Source organism: Canariomyces notabilis (assembly GCF_033297395.1).
Source record: "Canariomyces notabilis strain CBS 508.74 unplaced genomic scaffold N656scaffold_3, whole genome shotgun sequence".
NCBI classification, from domain to species: domain Eukaryota; kingdom Fungi; phylum Ascomycota; class Sordariomycetes; order Sordariales; family Chaetomiaceae; genus Canariomyces; species Canariomyces notabilis.
Window position 1 is genome coordinate 28,040 of NW_027041825.1, and position 19,551 is coordinate 47,590.

The 19,551-nt window shown below is 56.1% G+C and overlaps 5 protein-coding genes across 5 annotated transcripts; 3 read left to right on the top strand and 2 right to left on the bottom strand.

Moving 5' to 3' along the window:
* The first annotated feature begins 5 nt into the window (after window positions 1-5).
* Window positions 6-9,558, top strand: N656DRAFT_724803 (putative polyketide synthase). The gene is made up of 3 exons (XM_064812544.1): window positions 6-4,742; window positions 4,799-7,837; window positions 7,895-9,558. Exons 1-3 carry the CDS (start codon window positions 377-379, stop codon window positions 9,382-9,384), a joined length of 8,895 nt encoding a protein of 2,964 aa, XP_064673011.1. The 5' UTR covers window positions 6-376; the 3' UTR covers window positions 9,385-9,558.
* A 793-nt stretch (window positions 9,559-10,351) lies between these two features.
* Window positions 10,352-11,645, top strand: N656DRAFT_765800 (uncharacterized protein; the record flags this gene model as incomplete). Its single annotated transcript, XM_064813434.1, has 5 exons — window positions 10,352-10,550; window positions 10,629-10,705; window positions 10,758-11,134; window positions 11,208-11,257; window positions 11,332-11,645. 5 exons carry the CDS (start codon window positions 10,352-10,354, stop codon window positions 11,643-11,645), a joined length of 1,017 nt encoding a protein of 338 aa, XP_064673012.1.
* A 1,429-nt stretch (window positions 11,646-13,074) lies between these two features.
* On the bottom strand, window positions 13,075-14,476 carry N656DRAFT_379895 (uncharacterized protein). Its single transcript, XM_064809450.1, has one exon. It carries the CDS (start codon window positions 14,194-14,196, stop codon window positions 13,465-13,467), a length of 732 nt encoding a protein of 243 aa, XP_064673013.1. The 5' UTR covers window positions 14,197-14,476; the 3' UTR covers window positions 13,075-13,464.
* N656DRAFT_379986 (uncharacterized protein) lies at window positions 14,108-16,027 on the top strand. The gene is made up of 4 exons (XM_064809451.1): window positions 14,108-14,477; window positions 14,547-14,592; window positions 14,645-14,755; window positions 14,821-16,027. The coding sequence occupies exons 1-4, from the start codon at window positions 14,209-14,211 to the stop codon at window positions 15,799-15,801; spliced, it is 1,407 nt and encodes a 468-aa protein (XP_064673014.1). The 5' UTR covers window positions 14,108-14,208; the 3' UTR covers window positions 15,802-16,027.
* Window positions 16,028-18,800: 2,773 nt separating this feature from the next.
* N656DRAFT_379651 (uncharacterized protein) lies at window positions 18,801-19,445 on the bottom strand. Its single transcript, XM_064809449.1, has one exon. It carries the CDS (start codon window positions 19,294-19,296, stop codon window positions 18,943-18,945), a length of 354 nt encoding a protein of 117 aa, XP_064673015.1. The 5' UTR covers window positions 19,297-19,445; the 3' UTR covers window positions 18,801-18,942.
* Between the last annotated feature and the right edge of the window lie 106 nt (window positions 19,446-19,551).

Consider the following 19,551-nt stretch of genomic DNA (forward strand, 5'->3'; position numbering starts at 1 on the left):
GGTGAGAAGTCCTCGTTCCTACATCACAGTGCATCGTGCACGCAGTCCCGGCGTTACGAGGCCTTGGGAATGGATCATTACCCAGGAGGTTGGTGTTCATGCGGGGGCGGCGCAGAGGACTTGACCTGGACTGACTGTAGCCTTGTGGATAGGCTTGTCTGCGGATGTGTTTCTCCCATCTGCCCCAACAGAACCTCATCGTACACTACCGGGGACGGCCCTACTGACGTTGATCCTCTAATTCGGTGAACAAATCGTTCCCCACTAGGGCACTTTCAACGCACTCTCGAGTTGAGGTCCGCTGTGAAGTGGTCAGGCGCGTCATTTTGCGCGTCTTTCTCCTGTGAGAAGCTCAAGGGCCTAAAGATCCTGTTCCATGGCGAACTCTCTGCCTATGGATTTATCCTTCGAAAAAGAGCCCGTGGCCATTGTGGGGAGCGCCTGTCGCTTCGCGGGTGACGCCACTTCTCCCTCGCGGCTTTGGGATCTGTTAAAAAACCCGATAGACCTCCGTCAAGAAATCCCCACCAGCAGATATGATCCGGACGGCTTTTACCATCCAGACGGCTCCTTCCACGGACATAGCAATGTGCGGCACGCCCATTTCCTTGACCAAGACCCGGCCGCATTCGATGCTGCCTTCTTCGGTATCAAGCCGGTCGAGGCAAAGGCTATGGACCCACAGCAAAGACTGCTGCTCGAGGTCGTTTACGAAGGGCTCGAGTCGGCTGGAATCCCCATCTCAAAAATGAAGGGTAGCGATACCGGCGTCTACGTAGGCGTCATGTTCAACGACTACGCCGCCATGATGCTGCGTGATGTGCAGGATTTGCCAACCTATTATGCTACCGGCACGGGGCAGAGCATATTATCGAACCGCATATCCCACTTCTTTGACTTACACGGTCCATCAGTAACCATAGACACGGCATGCAGCTCCAGTCTCGTCGCTGTACATCTTGCCGTGCAAGCTCTCCGGTCAGGCGAGTCGCGGCTGGCGCTGGCTTGCGGCGCCAATCTGATTCTGGGGCCTGAAGGGTTTATCATAGAAAGTAAACTTAACATGCTGTCCCCAGATGGCCGGAGTCGGATGTGGAGCCAGGGGGCCAATGGCTATGCTCGCGGCGAGGGAGTCGGGGTCTTGGTACTGAAAACGCTCAGGGCCGCTCTCGAAGACGGGGACGAGATCGAATGTATTATACGCGAAACCGGTCTCGGTCAAGATGGCGCCACCCCTGGCATCACTATGCCGAGCGCCGCCGCTCAAGAGACACTAATCCGCAACACGTATACGAGAGCGGGATTGGATCTCCTCAATCCGGGCGATCGGCCACAGTACTTTGAGGCCCATGGCACAGGAACCCCAGCAGGTGATCCCGCTGAAGCAGAAGCCATTTACCGAGCATTTTTCACGTCTACGGACGGTGGGCAGCTCCCTAACCCTTTGTCTCTCGGCAGAGGCCACCCACTCTATGTGGGCTCTATCAAGACGGTCCTCGGCCACACCGAAGGTGCCGCTGGAGTTGCTGCCCTAATCAAGACGTCGCTTGTTCTGCAACAAGGTCTCATCCCCCCTAATCTCCTCTTCGACGAACTCAGTCATCGCGTGGCCCCGTTTTACAAGAATGTTGAGATTCTCCGGGACCCAAGACCCTGGCCAACCACCTATGGGGGGCCCAGAAGAGCAAGTGTAAATAGCTTCGGCTTCGGCGGCACGAATGCACACGCGATTCTCGAAAGCCACGACAGCAAGGCGGACCACTTGCCTTCGTCCGTGGCCACGACTTTCACCCCTTTTGTGCTGTCAGCTACTTCTGAGCTCGCCCTCCGTGAAACCATGTCGAATTACGCTACCTGGCTCGACACTATACAAGGAAACCTGGATTTTAACCCTCAGGATTTGGCCTGGACTTTACGGAAACGGCGTTCCGTTTTCCAGTACCGCACTTCCTTCACCGCATCCTCGTTCGCGGAGTTGAGGGACAAAATTCTAGCAAAGCTTAAGGATAAGGAGATCCCCGGAATTGGCACTCGAGCTGTCTCGTCGTCCATTTCCTCGGAAGAACCGTGCGGGCGCATTCTGGGTATCTTCACCGGTCAGGGCGCGCAGTACCCGCGGATGGGAGCAGATCTTATCGAAAATTCCTCGACTGCGCGAGGTATCATCAAACGATTGGAGTCGTATCTCGCCCAGCTACCAGAAGACAGGCCGTCGTGGTCCCTAGAAGCTGAGCTGCTAGCCGACCCTTCGGTTTCCCGGTTGCAGGGGGCGGCTCTGGCCCAGCCCCTTTGCACAGCGTTGCAAATCCTGTTGGTTGACTTGCTCAAACTCGCCGGCCTGCAGTTCTCAGCAGTCGTAGGGCATTCATCTGGTGAAATTGGTGCGGCATACGCGGCGGGATACCTTTCAGCTCGCGATGCTATGCTGATAGCCTACTATCGCGGCCTGCATGCCTCACGGACGGCGGACCTTAGCGGCGCTATGTTGGCCGTAGGTGGATCCATGGACGATATGGCCGATCTGTGTGCGGACGAGGCTTTCGTAGGGCGCGTGGCCGTGGCGGCACACAATTCTTTATCCAGTGTTACCATCTCCGGCGACGAGGACGCTATCGAGGAGCTCGAGCTGGTGCTGGAGGACGAAGGCAAGTTTTATCGGCGGTTGAAGGTGGACAAGGCATACCACTCGCACCACATGATGCCGTGCTTCGATCCATATGTTGATTCCATGAGGCGAGTGGGAATCAAGCCGCTGGAGCGGTCCGGCCCGGATCAACAATGCCCCTGGTTTTCAAGCGTTTACGACGGCCGCGTGGTCGATGGGAACTTGGGATGGGGGTTGAACGGACCGTACTGGGCGGAAAACATGACAAAGCCAGTCCTTTTCTCCGAGGCACTCGGAAATGCTCTCCACGCTAGCTCGTACGATCTGGTCCTCGAAGTTGGCCCTCATCCCGCGCTCAAGGCACCCTCGGCTCAAACGATGAAAGACTCTTTGGGTGTTGATCTTCCGTATCATGGACTCTTAGCGCGCGGCATGAGTGCCGTGGACGCCCTCTCGTCTGCTCTGGGATTTATGTGGGAACACCTCGATAGGCCAGGAGTGGACCTTGATAAATTTGAGCGGGCTATGACCGGCGCGGAAGGGCATCGTTACCGCCTTGTAAAAGGCCTACCTGCCTACCCGTGGAGCCGCGAGAGGAGGTACTGGCACGAAGCGCGAAGCTCGCGCAAGATGCGGTTACGACATGACACTGTTCACCCCTTGCTCGGCGATATCACCACCGACAGCGCTCCGCACCATGCAAGTTGGAGGAACTTGCTACGAGTCACTGAAATGGAGTGGCTTGCGGGGCATGCAGTCCAGGGGCAAATTGTCTTCCCAGCCGCGGGTTACTTGGCCTCTGCCATCGAAGCTGCGTGGCTGGTGGCTACGAAGAGCGGCAAGGAGGTTCGCCTTATCGAGATCTCGGATTTCGCAATTCACCAGGCTGTAGCGTTTGAGCATGATGACGCCAGCATTGAAGTTTTAATTGAGCTAAGCGAAGTCATTCGAAGGTCTCCTGGTCTCATTCGGGCCAAGTTCACTTATTCTGCAGCCACAGACCCGAGCTCGGTGGACCTGAGTCTAGCGGCTAGCGGCGACGTGACCATACACCTTGGTGAACCATCTCCGTCTCTTCTTCCTACACGACCGCCCGTGCTACCGCACATGATTGACGTTGAACGCGAGCGCTTTTACGCTGCCCTGGCGGATCTGGGCTACAACTTCGAGGGCCGGTTCCGTGCGCTTTCTAGTCTTCGAAGAAAGCGCGGAAAGTCGACCTGCGTCGTGAATATGCAGCCATCATCGCTGTTAATCCACCCGGCCGAACTCGATGCTATGATGCAGTCAGCCATCCTCGCATACAGCTACCCGTACGATGGGGAGCTCCACACCCTGCACCTCCCTACTACAATCACAAGGATCCGGGTTAATCCAGCAGCTCTGCGAGGTGGGGCGACGGAAAGGGTAGGACCGGGAGAACAAGCGCTGGTAGATGCATCCATCGATCTCAGGCGTGGTCAAGGTATCGGCGGTAGTATCGTTGCGAATATTAACCTCTACGCCCCACCTAGTGCGGCGTGTCGAACTGAGGCTGTCCACGCTGTCCAGGCCCAAGGCGTAGCCTACGTGCCGTTAAGGGGATCGACTGAGGAGGAGGATCGGCGCATGTACTCTAAGGTGGACTGGATTCACGACCGCCCTGATGGCATTGAAGCGTCACGCGGGCTGTGGGAAGGGGAACACCAGCGTAAAACAGCACACCTGCTGGAACGGATCGCCACCTTTTACCTCCGCAAGTTTGATCGCGAGGTGCCTCTGGACCATCCGGCGCGGACCACGTTCCCCACCAAGTGGTACTTGAACCACGCTCGGCACGTGGCAGGGGTTGTAGAGAGTGGGAAGCACAAATGGTGGCGGGATGAGTGGCATAATGACACGGAGGAGAGTGTGCTGGAAGCGAGCAAGCATCATATGCATCTCCCTGACGTCGAGATCATGCATTTGGTTGGTCGCCAGATGCCCCGTGTTTTTGCCGGAGAAACAACCATGTTGGAGGAGTTCCGAGCTGGGGGCAACGACGTGCTGGATAGATACTACGCCGAGGGGCTTGGCCTGCGGGAGCTTGCACGGTGGGTGGCGCGAGCTGTCAAGCAGCTCACAGATCGGTATCCGCACATGAATATAGTGGAAGTTGGTATGTTTCGCCACCTCTGGCGTCCGCTGGATTATCCTGGCTAACTGCTTGACAAGGGGCGGGCACGGGCGGAGCCACCAAGGCCATCTTCGGTGAAATCGGAGACAGCTTCCTTTCGTACACGTATACTGATATCTCGGCCGCTTTCTTTGAGAACGCCTCGGCTGTATTCTCGAAACATGGAAGCAAGATGGTCCTCAAAACACTGGATATTGAGCGGGACCCTACTGAGCAAGGGTTTGCCTCCGGCACCTACGACCTGGTTGTCGCTTTCTTCGTTATCCACGCCACGAGCGACCTGGAATGCAGTCTCCGCAACTTGCGCAAGCTGCTCAAACCCGGCGGATTTTTGGTGGTCGGCGAAGGCTCCGAGACGGGGACCGGGGCGGCCACCAGTGGCTTTATCTTTGGGACTCTGCCGGGTTGGTGGGTCGGCACCGACAAAGGCCGCGTGCTGTCACCCCTTGTCTCCCCTCGAGAGTGGGATAGCCTTCTTCGCAAGACTGGTTTCTCGGGCGCCGATGCCGCCCCTCCCATATCCGTGGAGGACATCTTCAACGTCTTTCCTGTCGTCTCTCAGGCCGTTGATGCACATATAAATTCCCTACGCGCACCACTTGACCCTGAAATCGGCCTAGAACGTGCAGGAACCTCGTTGATAAAGAAGTTGATCATCGTCGGCGGGGCAACTGCTTGTAGTTCCCGCATCGTCCAGGGTCTTCAAAGCATACTGGGGAAAAAGTTCGCTGCTAAGTCGTACCACTTCAAGTACCTCACGGACATTGATTTTGGAACCGCCGATGGGGGCTCTGTCTTGGTCAGCTTGACAGAACTCGACTCGCCTGTATTTAGAGACATCACTCCAGAGCGGTTCAATGCATTGAAGACGGTACTGGAGCCGGGGAACACGGTGCTCTGGGTTACAAGCGGTCGATTGTGCGACGAGCCTTTCGCCAACATGACTGTCGCCTTCGGACGGGTCGCGACACACGAGACTCCTGACCTTCGCCTCCAGCACCTCGACATTCACGATCCCGAGCAGGTCAGTGTCGACGTCATAGCTGAGATGGTTCTCCGCCTTCACGCTCAAGGTTCAGGGGAAGAGAGCAATAATATTCTTTGGACCTTCGAGCCGGAAATTGTCATCGACAAAGATGGGCACCAGCTCGTGCCGCGGCTAAACTTCATCGATGAGCTAAACGACCGGTATAATGCGGCGCGTCGGTTGGTAGTGCGCGAGGTTGATGTCCAGTCAACAATTGCACCCATAGCACTTGAGGTTGCACAGGATGGCAGCTACATGCTCAAGGAAATTTCCCGGTACGAAGCTGAGCCTTTGGTGGGGGGAGACGAGTCTCAGAGCCTGATTGAACTTCGCACAACGCACTCCATCCTTTCGGCCCTGAAGACACCCTTTGGGCATAGATTTCTCGCTGTTGGAATGCCAATAGGGGAACAGATCCCATATCTGGCGCTGGTCTCCTCACCAGCTTCGGTTATCCGGATACCTCGGGATTCAGCGGTAGCTTGCGCGGTACCGGGCCTCTCGAATGAAGACGTGCTCCGACTTGTGGCTGCCCATTTAATCCCCATGGCGGTACTTGAGCGCTTTTACAGCGGTCAGACGCTCATCGCACACAACGTGCCACGTATTGTCGCAAATGCTCTGGCTCTTCAGGCAACTGCTAAGGGAATAAACACGGTATACCTCACAGATTTGGCTGACGATGATCTGCCCGGATCGTGGATTAAGCTTCCGAGGTTCCTGACCCAATCTGAAATGGAGGATATTTTGGTGACGGCTGATCCTCCAGCGGGTTTTGCCGGATTCACCAACCATGATGTTGAGAAATCAGAAAATGAAGACGCCATCCTGTCAAACTTGGACTCAAGGTGGCATACCATAGAAACGGCGGCATCCTTGTATTCCCGTGTTGCTAGTTGCAACAGCAGCATAACATCTTCTCGCTATTCGTCCAGCCTCCAAGGCATATTGCGAACTGCTCTGTCGTTTATAGCGTCGCGACAGCAAGTAACCATCGGGGGGCATCTCCCGCTGGACCCGGTCACGGAATCTGTTTGCCTTGGTTCCCTCACAAGCGGTTCGCAACCCGTGGACCCTCTGTGCGTGGTTGACTGGACAGACCGTACTCCGCTGCCGGTCTGTGTGAGCCGGCTTGATACTGGCCGCATGTTCCGAGCGGATAGTGCATACTGGATCGTGGGTATGTCAGGTGCATTGGGCATTTCGCTCGCCGACTGGATGATCAGCAAAGGCGTCCGACACCTCGTCATGACCAGCCGAAAGCCGGAAATCGCTCCCGAATGGATAGCGTCTCACCAACGAAAGGGTGCTAAAGTTACGGTCATCCCATGCGACGTGACAAACGAGGCTGCGTTGAAGGATGTCTATCAAACGATACAGAATTCAATTCCGCCCATCGCTGGTGTCATTCATGGCGCCATGGTACTGCGAGACACTTCAATCAGTAACATGACGTTCGACCAGCTAACTGAAGTGATTCGCCCCAAGGTGGATGGCAGCATCTACCTGGACCGCATTTTCTGGAATGTTGATCTCGACTTCTTCGTTCTGACTTCTTCCATCAACACTGTGATTGGTAATCTTGGCCAAGCTAATTACGCCGCCGCCAACGCTTTCATGTGTAGTCTTGCCGCCCAGCGGCGGAAGCGTGGTCTGCGAGCGGCAGCCGTAAACGGCGGCGCGATCATCGGGGCGGGATACATGGAGCGCGAAGCCCGAAGAGCCTGGGACCGAATAGCGCAGAACAACTACATGATGCGGCTCTCCGAGGAAGACTTTGTCCAAAGTATCTGTGAGGCCATCGACGCGAGCCGGCTAGACTCATGGCACGGCCCGGAAATCTCGACGGGGCTCGGTCATGTGCCAGCTGATGCGGCGAATCCCCCTTTCTGGTCAGGGGATCCAAAATTCTCGAATTTTATCACTTATCAGCAAGGAGCGTCAGGAAAGGGTGCCGAATCGAACGCCGGCCTTGCGATGGCTGCTGCCTCGATCCAGGACCTCGTTAGAGACTGTCAGTCAGAGCGGGAGGTACAGGATGTCGTTGAGCGTAAGAGTCACTCTTGAAGGAACGAAGCCAAAAGCGAGTACTAATTGAGGGGAACAGATGCCTTTGCAAACACCCTGCGTGCTATTCTCCATGTAAGCACGTCCGACGAGGGGCTGATGGCCTCTCGCAGCAACGAGATTGGGCTCGATTCACTCGTATCGGTGAACATTCGATCTTGGTTTTTGAAGCACCTGCAGGTCGGCATCCCTGTGCTGAGGATCATGGGCAACGGCACCATGCGAAGTCTCGTTCAGCTCGCCATTGAAGGTATGCCACCAGAACTGACACCTCAACTGCACGCAACCAGTCCGGCCGAACACGACGCGGACGCGGGTAGTAAGAGTCCTTCCTTCGGCAGCGACAGGCATACCTCCTCGAGCGTTACGATACCCGACACAGGGTCCATAGCTGACGACGGCGAAGCTGGCAAGACGGGCAGTGACAGCAGCCTGTCGACTACAGTCATAGACTGGGAAGCCGAGTCTTGCCCTCCTGGCGAGTTGTTGGATATCCCTCTCGCCACTGATTTGCCGCCTCCCTCAATGCCACCCAGGATAATTTTGCTTACCGGCGCAACCGGCCTCCTCGGCCGCCACTTGCTCTCTCACCTGCTCAACCGGACTGGCACCGAAAAAGTAATCTGTCTCGCGATCCGCAACCTCTCATCCCGTCTCGCGAACGGCGAGCTCCCCGCCCCGGGTCCCCGAATAGAATACCACGAAGGCGACCTCCCGGCGCCCCTTCTCGGGCTCCCTCCGGACCTCGCGGACGCCATCTTCTCCTCAGCAGACGCAGTCATCCACAACGGGGCCGAAACGTCCCATATGAAGGACTACTCATCCCTGCGGGCGACCAACGTCGGATCGACGACAGCCCTCATCCGGGCGTGCCTGCCGCGGCGCATACCGCTGCACTATGTCTCATCGGCGGGGCTGGCCATCCTGTACGGCAAGGAAGCGTTCCCACCGGTGTCAGTGACGGGGCCCGGGTGCGCGCGGCCGGCAACGGACGGGTCCTTCGGGTACGCCGCTGCCAAGTGGACCTGCGAGAGGATTCTCGAGAGGGTGCATGAAGCCTATGGCGGTGCATGGAAAGTATGTGTGCACAGGCCGTCAACTATCATTAGGGAAGGGAGCGACGCAGAGGAGAGGAAGGCCGGACTCGACTGGGTCAATGCCATGCTGGCGTATGCGAAGAAGAGCAGGACTGTGCCCCAGCTGAACAGGAATCGTGGGGCATTGGACCTGGTAAAGGTGCAAACCGCGTGTGAGGAGCTGGTGCGCCGTGTCGTGAATGGGGATGAGAGGATGGATAGGGGTGAAGTCGGTTATGTGCACCAAGTGGGTGATGTGGTCATTCCTCTCGACAAGCTGGAAAAGATTGGGCTTGATGAAGGGGGGAAGCCGTTCAAGGCGCTCCCCATGAGCGAGTGGATCGCAAACGCAGTTGAGGATGGGCTACACCCGGCTGTTGCAGCCTTGGTTGAGATGCTGGATGACGAAGGGGCATCTCACTACCCGAGACTTCTCAGGACGATTCCGGAGTGAGGATCAGGAGGACAAAGTAGTTAATGGGGGGGTGTAGGTAATAGGCACATGTGTATTCTACGCCATGATGTCCATCCAGCCCTTTGTTTACTAGTAGTTACTACTGTAGGAGTAACTTTCATGCACCTACCGCAGCGTGTGCGGGTTCTGTAATGCAAAAACCTCACAAGTCACAAGTCATAACTCACAGATACGTCCGGGTTGTCCAGGGGGCAGACAGAGTCTGACAACTCGACGCCATGGCTCGAGTGAGTCTGGGACACTGCAACGGGACGGCAACGTCCTTCTAGAAGCCGTGTCGCTACATGCCTCGTTCCACACAACCAAGCCCCTGTTCCTGGGTATTCAGATATATGGAATTTTATCATTCGGCGACTGACATACGGAGTACATACAGTACATACCCGGCAACTATCTCTCCGATCTTAGCCAGGGCTCTCTTATCGCTCCGACCCCTTCACGCAACGGCTGACACACCCCCCTCCCCTACGGACAACCAATTACCGATTGCCCGTCCGCTGCGAGCCTGCGGCAGGGAGACGGCACGCCGCTGGCAGATTGATTAGAGAGGCTTATAACGTTACAGCATATGCCCAGCAAAAACCTGCGCTGCACACTCACGAAGGACGAAGGAGCCATTTACCACACCCTCCTCGTTACCCACTGGCCAATGGTCTTGTTGCAGCCCGAACTGTGACTTGGGGGCCGGATGTATTCCCTAGGTGCAATTTGTGTGCAAGTTTGGGACAAGTACCAGGCAGGCACATTCAGTCTGTACTCTGTGGTGTCCCACCTCTCCGGCATTTACTGCTTATAGCTACCATTATATTGGATCGAGATACCCCGGAATGCAGGCGTTCTAGTCTACAATAGTTCAGCCTGCCCCCTCGGGCCCCCCAACCATTCTCATCGGGAAATGCATTAGCACGAATCGTTGGTTAGTGTGGCGTCCCGACAACGACCAACAATGGCCTTCAACGTCTTCCACGAGAGCGAGCACGGCACGGCCTTTGTCGTGGCCGTCGTGTCCATCCCGATAAGCGTTCTAGCCGTCTTTCTCCGGCTGCTCTCGACGCTGCACACCGGCAAGGGCATGGGGCTGGAGAATGTGTTCGCCGTTCTGGCCTTGGTGGCCTTTTTGGCCTATGCGAGCATTGACCTTTGGAGTATGTGATGGCGGCCCGTGATGGCTTAAGTCGTTCGTTGTTGTAGGATGTAGTTGACAATCGCGTTCTCTCTGCCAGTTCTCTGCACAATGAACGGCAAGAGTGTGTTCCAGCTCGGCGCGCTGCCTCGCGACACCGTCATCCAAATCTACACAGTGTGTCTCATCCCGAAGCCTTTCCATTTCCTCGCTGACTGCTCGAGTCCAGGCCGGATACGTGATGAACATCATGACACCGCTGAACCAGACGTTTGCGAAGTTGTGTCTGCTCGCCCTTTACCATCGCCTCTTCTCGGCCAGCCGCAGGTTTGCCGTCCTCACGTATACGGTGGCTGGGGTCCAGACTGCTTGGTGCATTGCCGTGGTTTGCGTGAGGCTGTTTTTGTGCACCCCCATCTCCGCCACCCTGAATCCCTTCATCAAGGGGAGATGTCTGAACAGCCAGGTGCTGCTTGCCGCCGGCGACGCCGTCAACTCGTTCATTGACTTTGTCATGGTCGGCATGGCCATCTATATGGTGGTTAAGTTGAGGTTGTCGAGGGCGGACAAGATGAAGCTGTCCGTCTTGTTCGCTCTGGGAGGCTTGTACGTGCTTCCCTTTCCTTTGACTCGATACCACCGCATTTCACTATGAAACGAAACACTGACTCTTTTCCAGCGCCGGTATCATTGGCATCATCAAGATTGGAGAGGCGTATGGCACCATTGGTATGTCCTCAAATTCCCTGATCCCCAACTCGAGAACGTCAGTCTCAGCCCTAACCTCGGGTTCTGCTTGACAGGCACCAACGTCCGTAATTCGAGCTGGAACATGGCCCAGCAAGCCAGCAGCATTGTGTGCTGCTGTGCACCAATCTACAAGACGGTACTGTCCGAATTTGGTATATTCCGGCGGCTCGGGTCGTCCCTTTTCTCGCGAAGCAAAAGCAAAAAGACGGATTATGGCGCCGGCGTCAGGACCTGGCCGCCAAACACGCTCATCGGCAGTGGCGGCAGCCAAGGCAAGCACGAGGAACCTTGGATTGGGCTCGAAGGGTCCAGCGAGCGCAAGCTCGTTTGGGCTGAAGTGCACAGCTCTCAAACCTCGCAGGATTAAGGTAGCTCGGTTTTCGCGATAACAATAACAGATGAAACCGATATCAGCGTTTGGCGACACGGATGTCGTCTGACTTCGAGTTGGCCTTGAAAAGTCCATGCTCTCACAATGGGGTCCAAGTCCGGTTCGTTGGGGTGTTGAGGGGGTTCAACATAACGGCAACCGAGAGGGAGTCGCCCCTGCATTTGGCTAGTTGTTGCCTAGCAATACGCACAACATTCAGGCTGTCGAGGGTTGCAACGATCGTAGGGAGTTTGACCAGTTGTGGAAGGGGCCGTGATGAACATCTAATGATGGTATTCAGGATGCACCTACTTCGTATGAGTGACAGAAATTGTAAATACATACGTTCATTCACCTAGTGATGCCCATAACCAACATACACAGGGGTTGTGGTGCTCAATTCCTTTCATGGTGACGGGAGGAGACATGGGTAGATGATCTTCAAGCAGGTCCGAAAGTTGTGGAGTTGTCTCTCCTCAGCTTCCTGGCGCTCCAACTGGAGCCCAATTGGCAAAGCCTGAGCCTGCTGAGCTTAAGCCAGTGAGCCACGTTCCCAGTTTTGTTAAGAGCTGTTAAGAGGGGTAGTCGAGAGGACGATTTTAACGTGTGAAATCTTGCCTGCACTAACAGGCAACGTTCACACAGTGAAGAACAGTGCCAGATTCATAGATTGATGGCATGTGTGGAACTGGGAAGGCGCAGCGCGCAACCGTAACAACCGCGACTGATGATGCGCCTTCCAGATTTGTCCCCACTCCGCTCAATGTCAAAAACGGGTAAATGTCCGGACTTCGGTGCGGTTAAAGGTCGGCTGACCCTACACGTGCATCGGGGTCCAGGACTCCAGGAACCCGTCCAGGCCGACGGAAGAGCACTGCACTGGGTCTTGGGATTGATCGACAAAGTTCTCTGCGCATTAACGTTAAGCTCCTGCAAAAGGGTGCGTGCCTGAACGGAGTGCATGCGTATTATGTACACTACTGCATACTAATTAGGACGACTCGGAAGATGTGGTTCTTCGTCTAATTAGCCAAACTTCATCATCGCATGCAACCATCGGATAATAGGTACTCGATCCGCAGGACTGACCTCACCATGGGCCATGGCCTCGTGTTTTCTTCGCTTCGCACGAGCAACAGTCATGGATCCCTTGATTCTCATCAGGGAGCTCCTGCTCTTTTAAGGCCTGGAGCCTTCGATGAATCCAGAATCGCTTTTTCTCCACACCCCGCACGCTTTCTCCACATTCGTTTACAACCGGTAAAAGAGGCGGGGGCTTTGCCGAGGCGAATCAACAGGCGTCATTGGATGTTCAAGGTCAGGGCAGCTCCAGCTTGGGCCTGAATCTCTCGACCTCCGCTGGAACTGAAGTTTTCCATATGAGGGCGGCCTGTCTTGGACTTGGCTTGCTGGTGTCCGTGCCATTAGATCCGTCAATTATTTATGGTTCAAGAGCTTTTGGTTCTCGTCTTTAGGATTCCAATCCATTATCCACCGTTTAAATCCTCCACCCTTTCCTGCGACGGTGTACGATATTGACGCTCCAGTGGTGGACGGGAAAGGGCTCACAATTCGCGAAGAACAGACCCTAGACCGGCAGTGTACAACAGATCCTGTGACGAACGGTACCGGCACGGCATGTGCAGATAATTGACGTCGGATGGGGCAACTGAATCGAGCGCAGCGCTTGTCGGTCGAGTTATACGGCTGAGAGGTGGAAAAAGAAGGACACTGACGGAAGGCCTCCGAGAACGTAACCAGAAGCAAAATGTTGCTGTACACGAGAGTTGCTCCCCCTAAACCGCCCAAACGACGGTCAAGAAGTGGTATGTTCGGCAATAAGTTGACAACCTCGCTGTTTCTCTGAGGAGGAGGGAAAAGATCCCCAACATCTCGCAGTGCTCATTACCAGTGCTGACGCGTCCGTGTGCACCCAAATAGGCTGTACATACTGGTATGTGGCATCCCTATTAGCTATTAGCTTCATGTTGTATCCCTCAAATACGCTTACGACTCTCGCCTTCTGACCTCTCGGTGAAGCAAGGAAAAGGTTCGTCAAGATCGGCCGACGTGTCCAGCTACCCGCTGACCCATATTGCAGAAGAAGAAATGCGACGAAAAGCGGCCAAAGTGCACTCGCTGTGCGGATCACGATGTTGCGTGCACATATGAGGCCATCAAGCCACGCCAACGGAGGAGGCGCGAATCTGCCGTCTCTTCCATCAGCCTTCCCGGTCACCGCTCGCCTGTCCGGAGACTGTCCGACGTCAGCTACTACAGCTATGACACCGATTCTTTCGTGCGAAATGGATTTGGTGGCCACGCCCTGTCGTCTTATCTGGACGAGGCCGTCATAAGTCCCTCGACCAGCGCGTTCGGTGATTTCTCTGTTGCCGCTTTCTCCCCGATCGGGTACATTGAAGGCCGCCGAGAGGAGGCTGCCCCTGAACTCCTCGACGAGGCCACTCGAGATGTGCACTCGCCGGGAGAAAGCAGCCCAAATTCGACCAGCACGGCATTGATTCCCCGATCTTCGAGGTCCCTGCATCCCGATCTAGCCATGATTGCGCCCTGCCCGGTCGGCTCCCCGCTCCTGGATTTTCGCTCACCAGCCTTCTCCGAGTTCTCGGACAGGCCGAACCGGCGGGCGCTTGTAGACCACTTCTGCAACATCTTGTCGCATCTGATCGTCTTTCGCGAGGAGACAGGCAACCCTTTCCAGCAACTCATCCTGCCCCTCACCCGGGAGAGCTCCCCGGTCACAAACGCAATATTCGCGCTGGCATGCGCCCACTTGGAGTACAGAGGCGTCGAGACGGCAGAAAAGTCGTTGTACTTCCACAACCTCGCCATTCGGGGGGTCGCGCAGCTGATTGAGAACAACGGCGCGGTTAGCAGGAATGAGATATTAGCAGCCATAATGTTGCTGGTGTACTATGAATGCGTATGTCCGGTAGGGTGTCGATGCCATAGCAAGCGAAGCTAACTGGTTACAGCTGGTCCAGGAAGGCCGCTCAAACATCGTAGCGAATCACCTGAAAGGGGCTCTGACGATCATGTGCACCGTTACCGACCCGTCAGATCCCACCAGCGTCTTCCTGGAACGCGTATGGAAACCACTGTTTACTTGTGCCTCCTCCCTACAGAATCCAGACTCACAAACGTGGCGCAGGCCTTCCGCTTCTACGACGTAATCACGGCTCTCTCCAATGGCACTGCCCCCCTATCAGCAGCGCCCACGCCAGGTTGCTTGCCCCCCCTCTCCCCTCTCGGCGCGCCGATGGCATCGCCGCTCTGCAATGTTGACACCCTACTGGGCATGGCCACCACGCTCTGGCCCATCATTCACCGCCTCGCAGGCCTGCGCGCGCTGAAAAACGACCTTGAAGCAGCAATGAGGGCCGGAGCTACCCCGTCCAAGCTGGCCGTTCTACGCACCGAATTCGAGTCTACCGCGCAGGCCATCGAGACAGCGCTGCTACAGTGGCGGCCACCGTACCTACCATCAGAGTGGACGAGTTTTCCAGAGGATTGCAGCACGCCTGGAGCCTCGGCCACCGCGGACACCGACACGGACACGGAGGTGACGAACCAGCAAGCCATTCACCTCACACCAACCCCGACTTCCTCCACCATCGTCCTCAACACTAACAACACCAGCAACAACGTCAACCAAGAACACTCCCGGATAGCCTCAATCTACCACAACGCGCTGGCATACCGGCACGCGTCGCTGGTCTACCTGCACCGGACCATACTCTCGTCGCCGCGCGCGCACGAGGCGGTTCGGACGCACACGCGGCTGGCGCTGGAGCACTGCGTGGGCACGGTGCGGCACGCGGGGCCCATGTCGGCGCTGCTCTGGCCGCTGTTCGTGTCGGCGTGCGAGGCGGCCACGGCCGACGACAGGGCGCTCGCCGAGCGGGCCTTTACGGCCATCGAGAAGCGCCAGGGCATGCGCAACATTGACCGGGCTTGGGGCATCGTCCGCGAGGTCTGGCGGCGCGCGGATGGTGTAGCATCTGAAGGAGATGGCGGATTAGGGGAGGGAGCAGATGGCATTGAAGGGGAAAGGGTAGGGGAAGAGGAAAGCGGAGAGGAGCTGTGGCGTCGGGTGAGTAAGGAGATGGGGGTCAGTATTGTGTTTGGGTGAGGAACGAAGAGTGTGTGGAGAGATAAAAGGGGGAGATGGGGTTCGAGTGGCTACGAGCACGACTCCACTTGGCAGGGTTGCTAAGGTCCAAACGAGGCTCGGACGATACGATACGATACGAGGCCAAACGAGGCCGTGACAGACGGGACGGGACAGGAGCGCGCTGCAAACAGCAAGATCGGACTGGAAAGGGCGAGCCCGCTCGTCGACGGGCCGAAATTTCCATAGACCGAAGCCGTCCCGAGCCCTGGGCAAACGCATGGCGATGTTGTCCTATCGGTCGGTCAGCACGAGGTCAGCAAGACGTCTCCCGTGAACGTGCCGCGGTCCGGTCGCACAACAACCCAGCCCGCGAAAAAAAAAGAAAAAAAAAACAGAACCTTTGTCTGTGCTACACGGTCCGTCCCGAGCAACGGTCGCGCAAAACCGCCATGCCTTTTGCTGTGCCGCCATGTCACACACTCTTGGTGTGGCTCCTCAAGGACAGCCACTGGGTTGCCGTTTTGCGTGCTACAAGCCCAATCGACAGCCAGCGTTCCACGACCCAGTCCCTAGCCACGTGCCTGGGCCATCACGGGATGGGGGAAGTTGTGAACCCAGCAGAGTGGAAAGACAACGTTACCGGTATTTCTACCTCTTGACGGCTGATTGGGCAGGAGGAGGGATCATGTGTTTTGGTCTGGATAACATGCTGTGTATATCTGTTGTGATCCCTGAAGCTTGTTTTGGCGACCAGGAAGGGATAAGACGACCTTGGGAGGCAGTGACGGCTGCCGGCAATTCCGACATAGGAACCTTAGAGCTCTGTGTTTGAGGAGCCGGTCTGGTGTGATTGGTGGTGGTAGGAGGGCAGGGCACTGTGTTCGTGGTATGTATTATAGCAGCCTCCTCGGATGGCATTGAAATCTTGGACACATTGGCTGGCTTTTTGGCACCTTTGAGACACTCCGGCTGCGGCAGAGCGCAAAAAAGTCTAAGTGGGGGGTTTTCGCTTCCATGCGTTTTAGGCTATTCACGTTAGGAGATCTTGAGTCTTGGAGAAGTACCTAGGCGATGCTGCTCGAGGCGGCATGCAGTTGGTCGAATTCGCATGCCCAAGGTTGGGTCCGGTAGCTTGCCAGTTGAAAAGTGGCAGTTGGATGTTTGAGATGCCTCTCTACTGTCTGAAGGATCCTTTAGTAGAGCAGACTAGACGTGATATGTAGTGCTCCATCTCACTGGGTGTTGAGAGGCTTCGGTGTTGCGGGAGCTGTGGGCGCAGAACTACCCCGGCAAATATTAACCCTGAGTTGCGAACTTGAAATGAGTGGCCCAAGCAGGAGGGATGTGCGGGGACAAGGATGCCGACCGACCTCGACTCCCTAGGCCCTGTTTGGTTAGGTTAGAAAGCTGAGGTGGGTGATTTCCCCAACCCAACGGCCTTTGCTGCGGGGACATCGTCCCTGCTTATTTCCCCCCAGCGACCTCGTTTTTTTTCTACAGACCGTCACACACCGTCCTTATCTGAGAGCAGTGCAGGTACCAATACAAGAACATACCTATGTATACAATGGATCAAGGCCGAGAATACGACCATGTTTAGGCTGCAGACGAGATAAGCTAGGATAACTGGAGATGGGACGGTTTAGGGGGGTAAGTTACCTTGGGCTGAGGTGGGGGGCCTCGGCTCGGCTTGGGATGGCGTGCTTTCCCGCTGACGACCCAACGTAAAGAGCTCGGACACGACATTGACTCCTCTCGGGGGAATCTCAGCTTTCAGTACTTCGTACAACGTGCCTTGGTTCACATGCAACGAATCTACCCCGTACCCCGAAAACATGGAGACACGGGCGATAGAGAATGATCCTGGCGTATGTAGATCAAGAGGAATGTCAAATCTGTCAAACGGCGTAAGCTTGCACTACGTGCGGCATCCGCTACCTTACACTTTCTGAAAAGATAACGTTAGGGCTCGTCCGGACCGGAACAATCGAGGCTTCTTCCGCGCAGAAGAGGGGCATAACGCTAGCCACTTACAGCTAGGAAAAGGGACTCTGGCAAAGTCACCGAGTCGCAGTGTAACCCAATGGTCTGCAGGAGGCGCTGTCCGCAACCCTATCACCACCAATTTATTGCTTTCTAACATTATGTGTATGGTTTTAGCTGCCTTCAACCTCGCATCACTGGCTGCCAATCTCATGCTGGCTGTCAGATACTTCCCTAGTTACTTACGTCGAGTCGAAGGGACGATTCCTCGGGGCGAGTTGACCCGATAGGGTTAGACATCCTTCCTCCCCACATCAGACAAAGCTTGGGCCCTCCGACTTCCCCATACAAATCCTCACTCGACGGAGTGCAGGGACCTGGAGTGGCAGACACGGCCGACACAGCTCAGTGCGGTGAACGAGTTGGCGCACGACTGCGACATCTGCTCAGAATTGTCTACAGGCTGTGCGGACGGGAATGACGTGCCAAATGAATGCCGTATGTACTGTACATAACCCTCGCAGCTCATCATCGTCCGGGAATCCGCCTGCGCCGCAGCGTGCATTGACACGGAAGTCGCGCCGAAGCCACACAGACGATAGCCTCCCTGTCCTGCTCCGTCGGTCGCTGGCGAGCCGTTTGGCCGGCAAGTGCAAGGCAATGACACTAGACCTGTCTGTTCCTCAGTACATGGGTAGGTCAAGAGAGGAACTGGCGCGAATGCAACCAGGCTGCATTGTTCAAGAGCGTAGACACAGCTGTGGCCGTAGCCCGCCGAGAGGTAGTGTGGAAAGAGGGGCCGAGCAGCAGCGCCTTGGGCATTCATCGGAATAACAGAAAATGAAGCTAGTCCGGCCTCCCGCCGGCTGCACGGTGTGGTATGGTATGGCATGGCATGGCGTGTCCAACTTAGTAAGTTTCCAACCGACTGGCAAGATAACTAAAAGGCTTTCTCTCCATTTCAGTGCCCTAGCGTCCGGGTGCCTGCTGTGCTCAAGCGACGGGCCGTCATGCTATGCCCACTTCCCGATTCCATCGTGACGCAGCCCAACCGCTGCGGATATCGCTCTCGTTCCTTCCCCAAGCTTTCTCCAAGTTCCCTTCTGCTATGCAGCTGGCCTTTTGGTCCGCTGTTCCTTCCCTCCAATCTTACTCGTATGAGAATCCATCCCTCTTTTACTCCTCATCTGCACGCTTTCCTCGCCTGGATCCTCCTGCGCGCATTGCACACTGACCTTCTTCGCCGCGAAACAACCTGGCGAGTAATCTGAATCCTAGGCTGATTCCCGGCGGCCATTCCAGTGCATGGCATTCTGCTAGATTCATTTCCACCGAGCCGCCTGCAACAGGCCACCCACGCATGCTAAGTGACTGGACGCGGACAGCACAGCGATTCCGCCAAAGGAGCTGATTCTCGGTCTCCAACCCACCAAGCTCCTTGCATTGACGACCCTTTTCTGCAGGCCTTGATATACCCCAACCGGAAAAAAAGAAAAAGAAGAAAAGATGTCTCCATCCCTGCCCCTCCATGTCTTGCTCTCCGCGTTATGACCACGTTCCTGTGCGTTTGTTGATCACCGCCAGCCCCGAGCCTGCGGATCGCTTCCTAGCATCGCAGCGCCAAGCCGAGTCTTGGACTCTCGACATCGCGCTACTCCTCCCTGCTGGCCATCCGTGGTAGATCCCCCTCATCCTGCCGACCGCTGCTTTGTCGGTTTGGATCTCAGGGAGCCCCACCACCGAGGACTCTACTTCGAGCCCGTCCCAGCGCTCGTCAGCAACCCA

What these genes read in the sequence shown, in the direction of transcription:
- N656DRAFT_724803 (XM_064812544.1), top strand. Translation starts at nt 377, where the DNA reads ATGGCGAACTCTCTGCCTATGGATTTATCCTTCGAAAAAGAGCCCGTG. An exon ending in CATGAATATAGTGGAAGTTG is followed by an intron (nt 4,743 to 4,798) that starts GTATGTTTCGCC and finishes CTGCTTGACAAG; the next exon opens with GGGCGGGCACGGGCGGAGCC. An exon ending in GGTACAGGATGTCGTTGAGC is followed by an intron (nt 7,838 to 7,894) that starts GTAAGAGTCACT and finishes TGAGGGGAACAG; the next exon opens with ATGCCTTTGCAAACACCCTG.
- N656DRAFT_379895 (XM_064809450.1), bottom strand. Translation starts at nt 14,196, where the DNA reads ATGCAGGGACCTCGAAGATCGGGGAATCAATGCCGTGCTGGTCGAATT.
- N656DRAFT_379986 (XM_064809451.1), top strand. Translation starts at nt 14,209, where the DNA reads ATGATTGCGCCCTGCCCGGTCGGCTCCCCGCTCCTGGATTTTCGCTCA. An exon ending in GTCGAGACGGCAGAAAAGTC is followed by an intron (nt 14,478 to 14,546) that starts GTTGTACTTCCA and finishes CGCGGTTAGCAG; the next exon opens with GAATGAGATATTAGCAGCCA. An exon ending in TGCTGGTGTACTATGAATGC is followed by an intron (nt 14,593 to 14,644) that starts GTATGTCCGGTA and finishes AACTGGTTACAG; the next exon opens with CTGGTCCAGGAAGGCCGCTC.
- N656DRAFT_379651 (XM_064809449.1), bottom strand. Translation starts at nt 19,296, where the DNA reads ATGGAGGGGCAGGGATGGAGACATCTTTTCTTCTTTTTCTTTTTTTCC.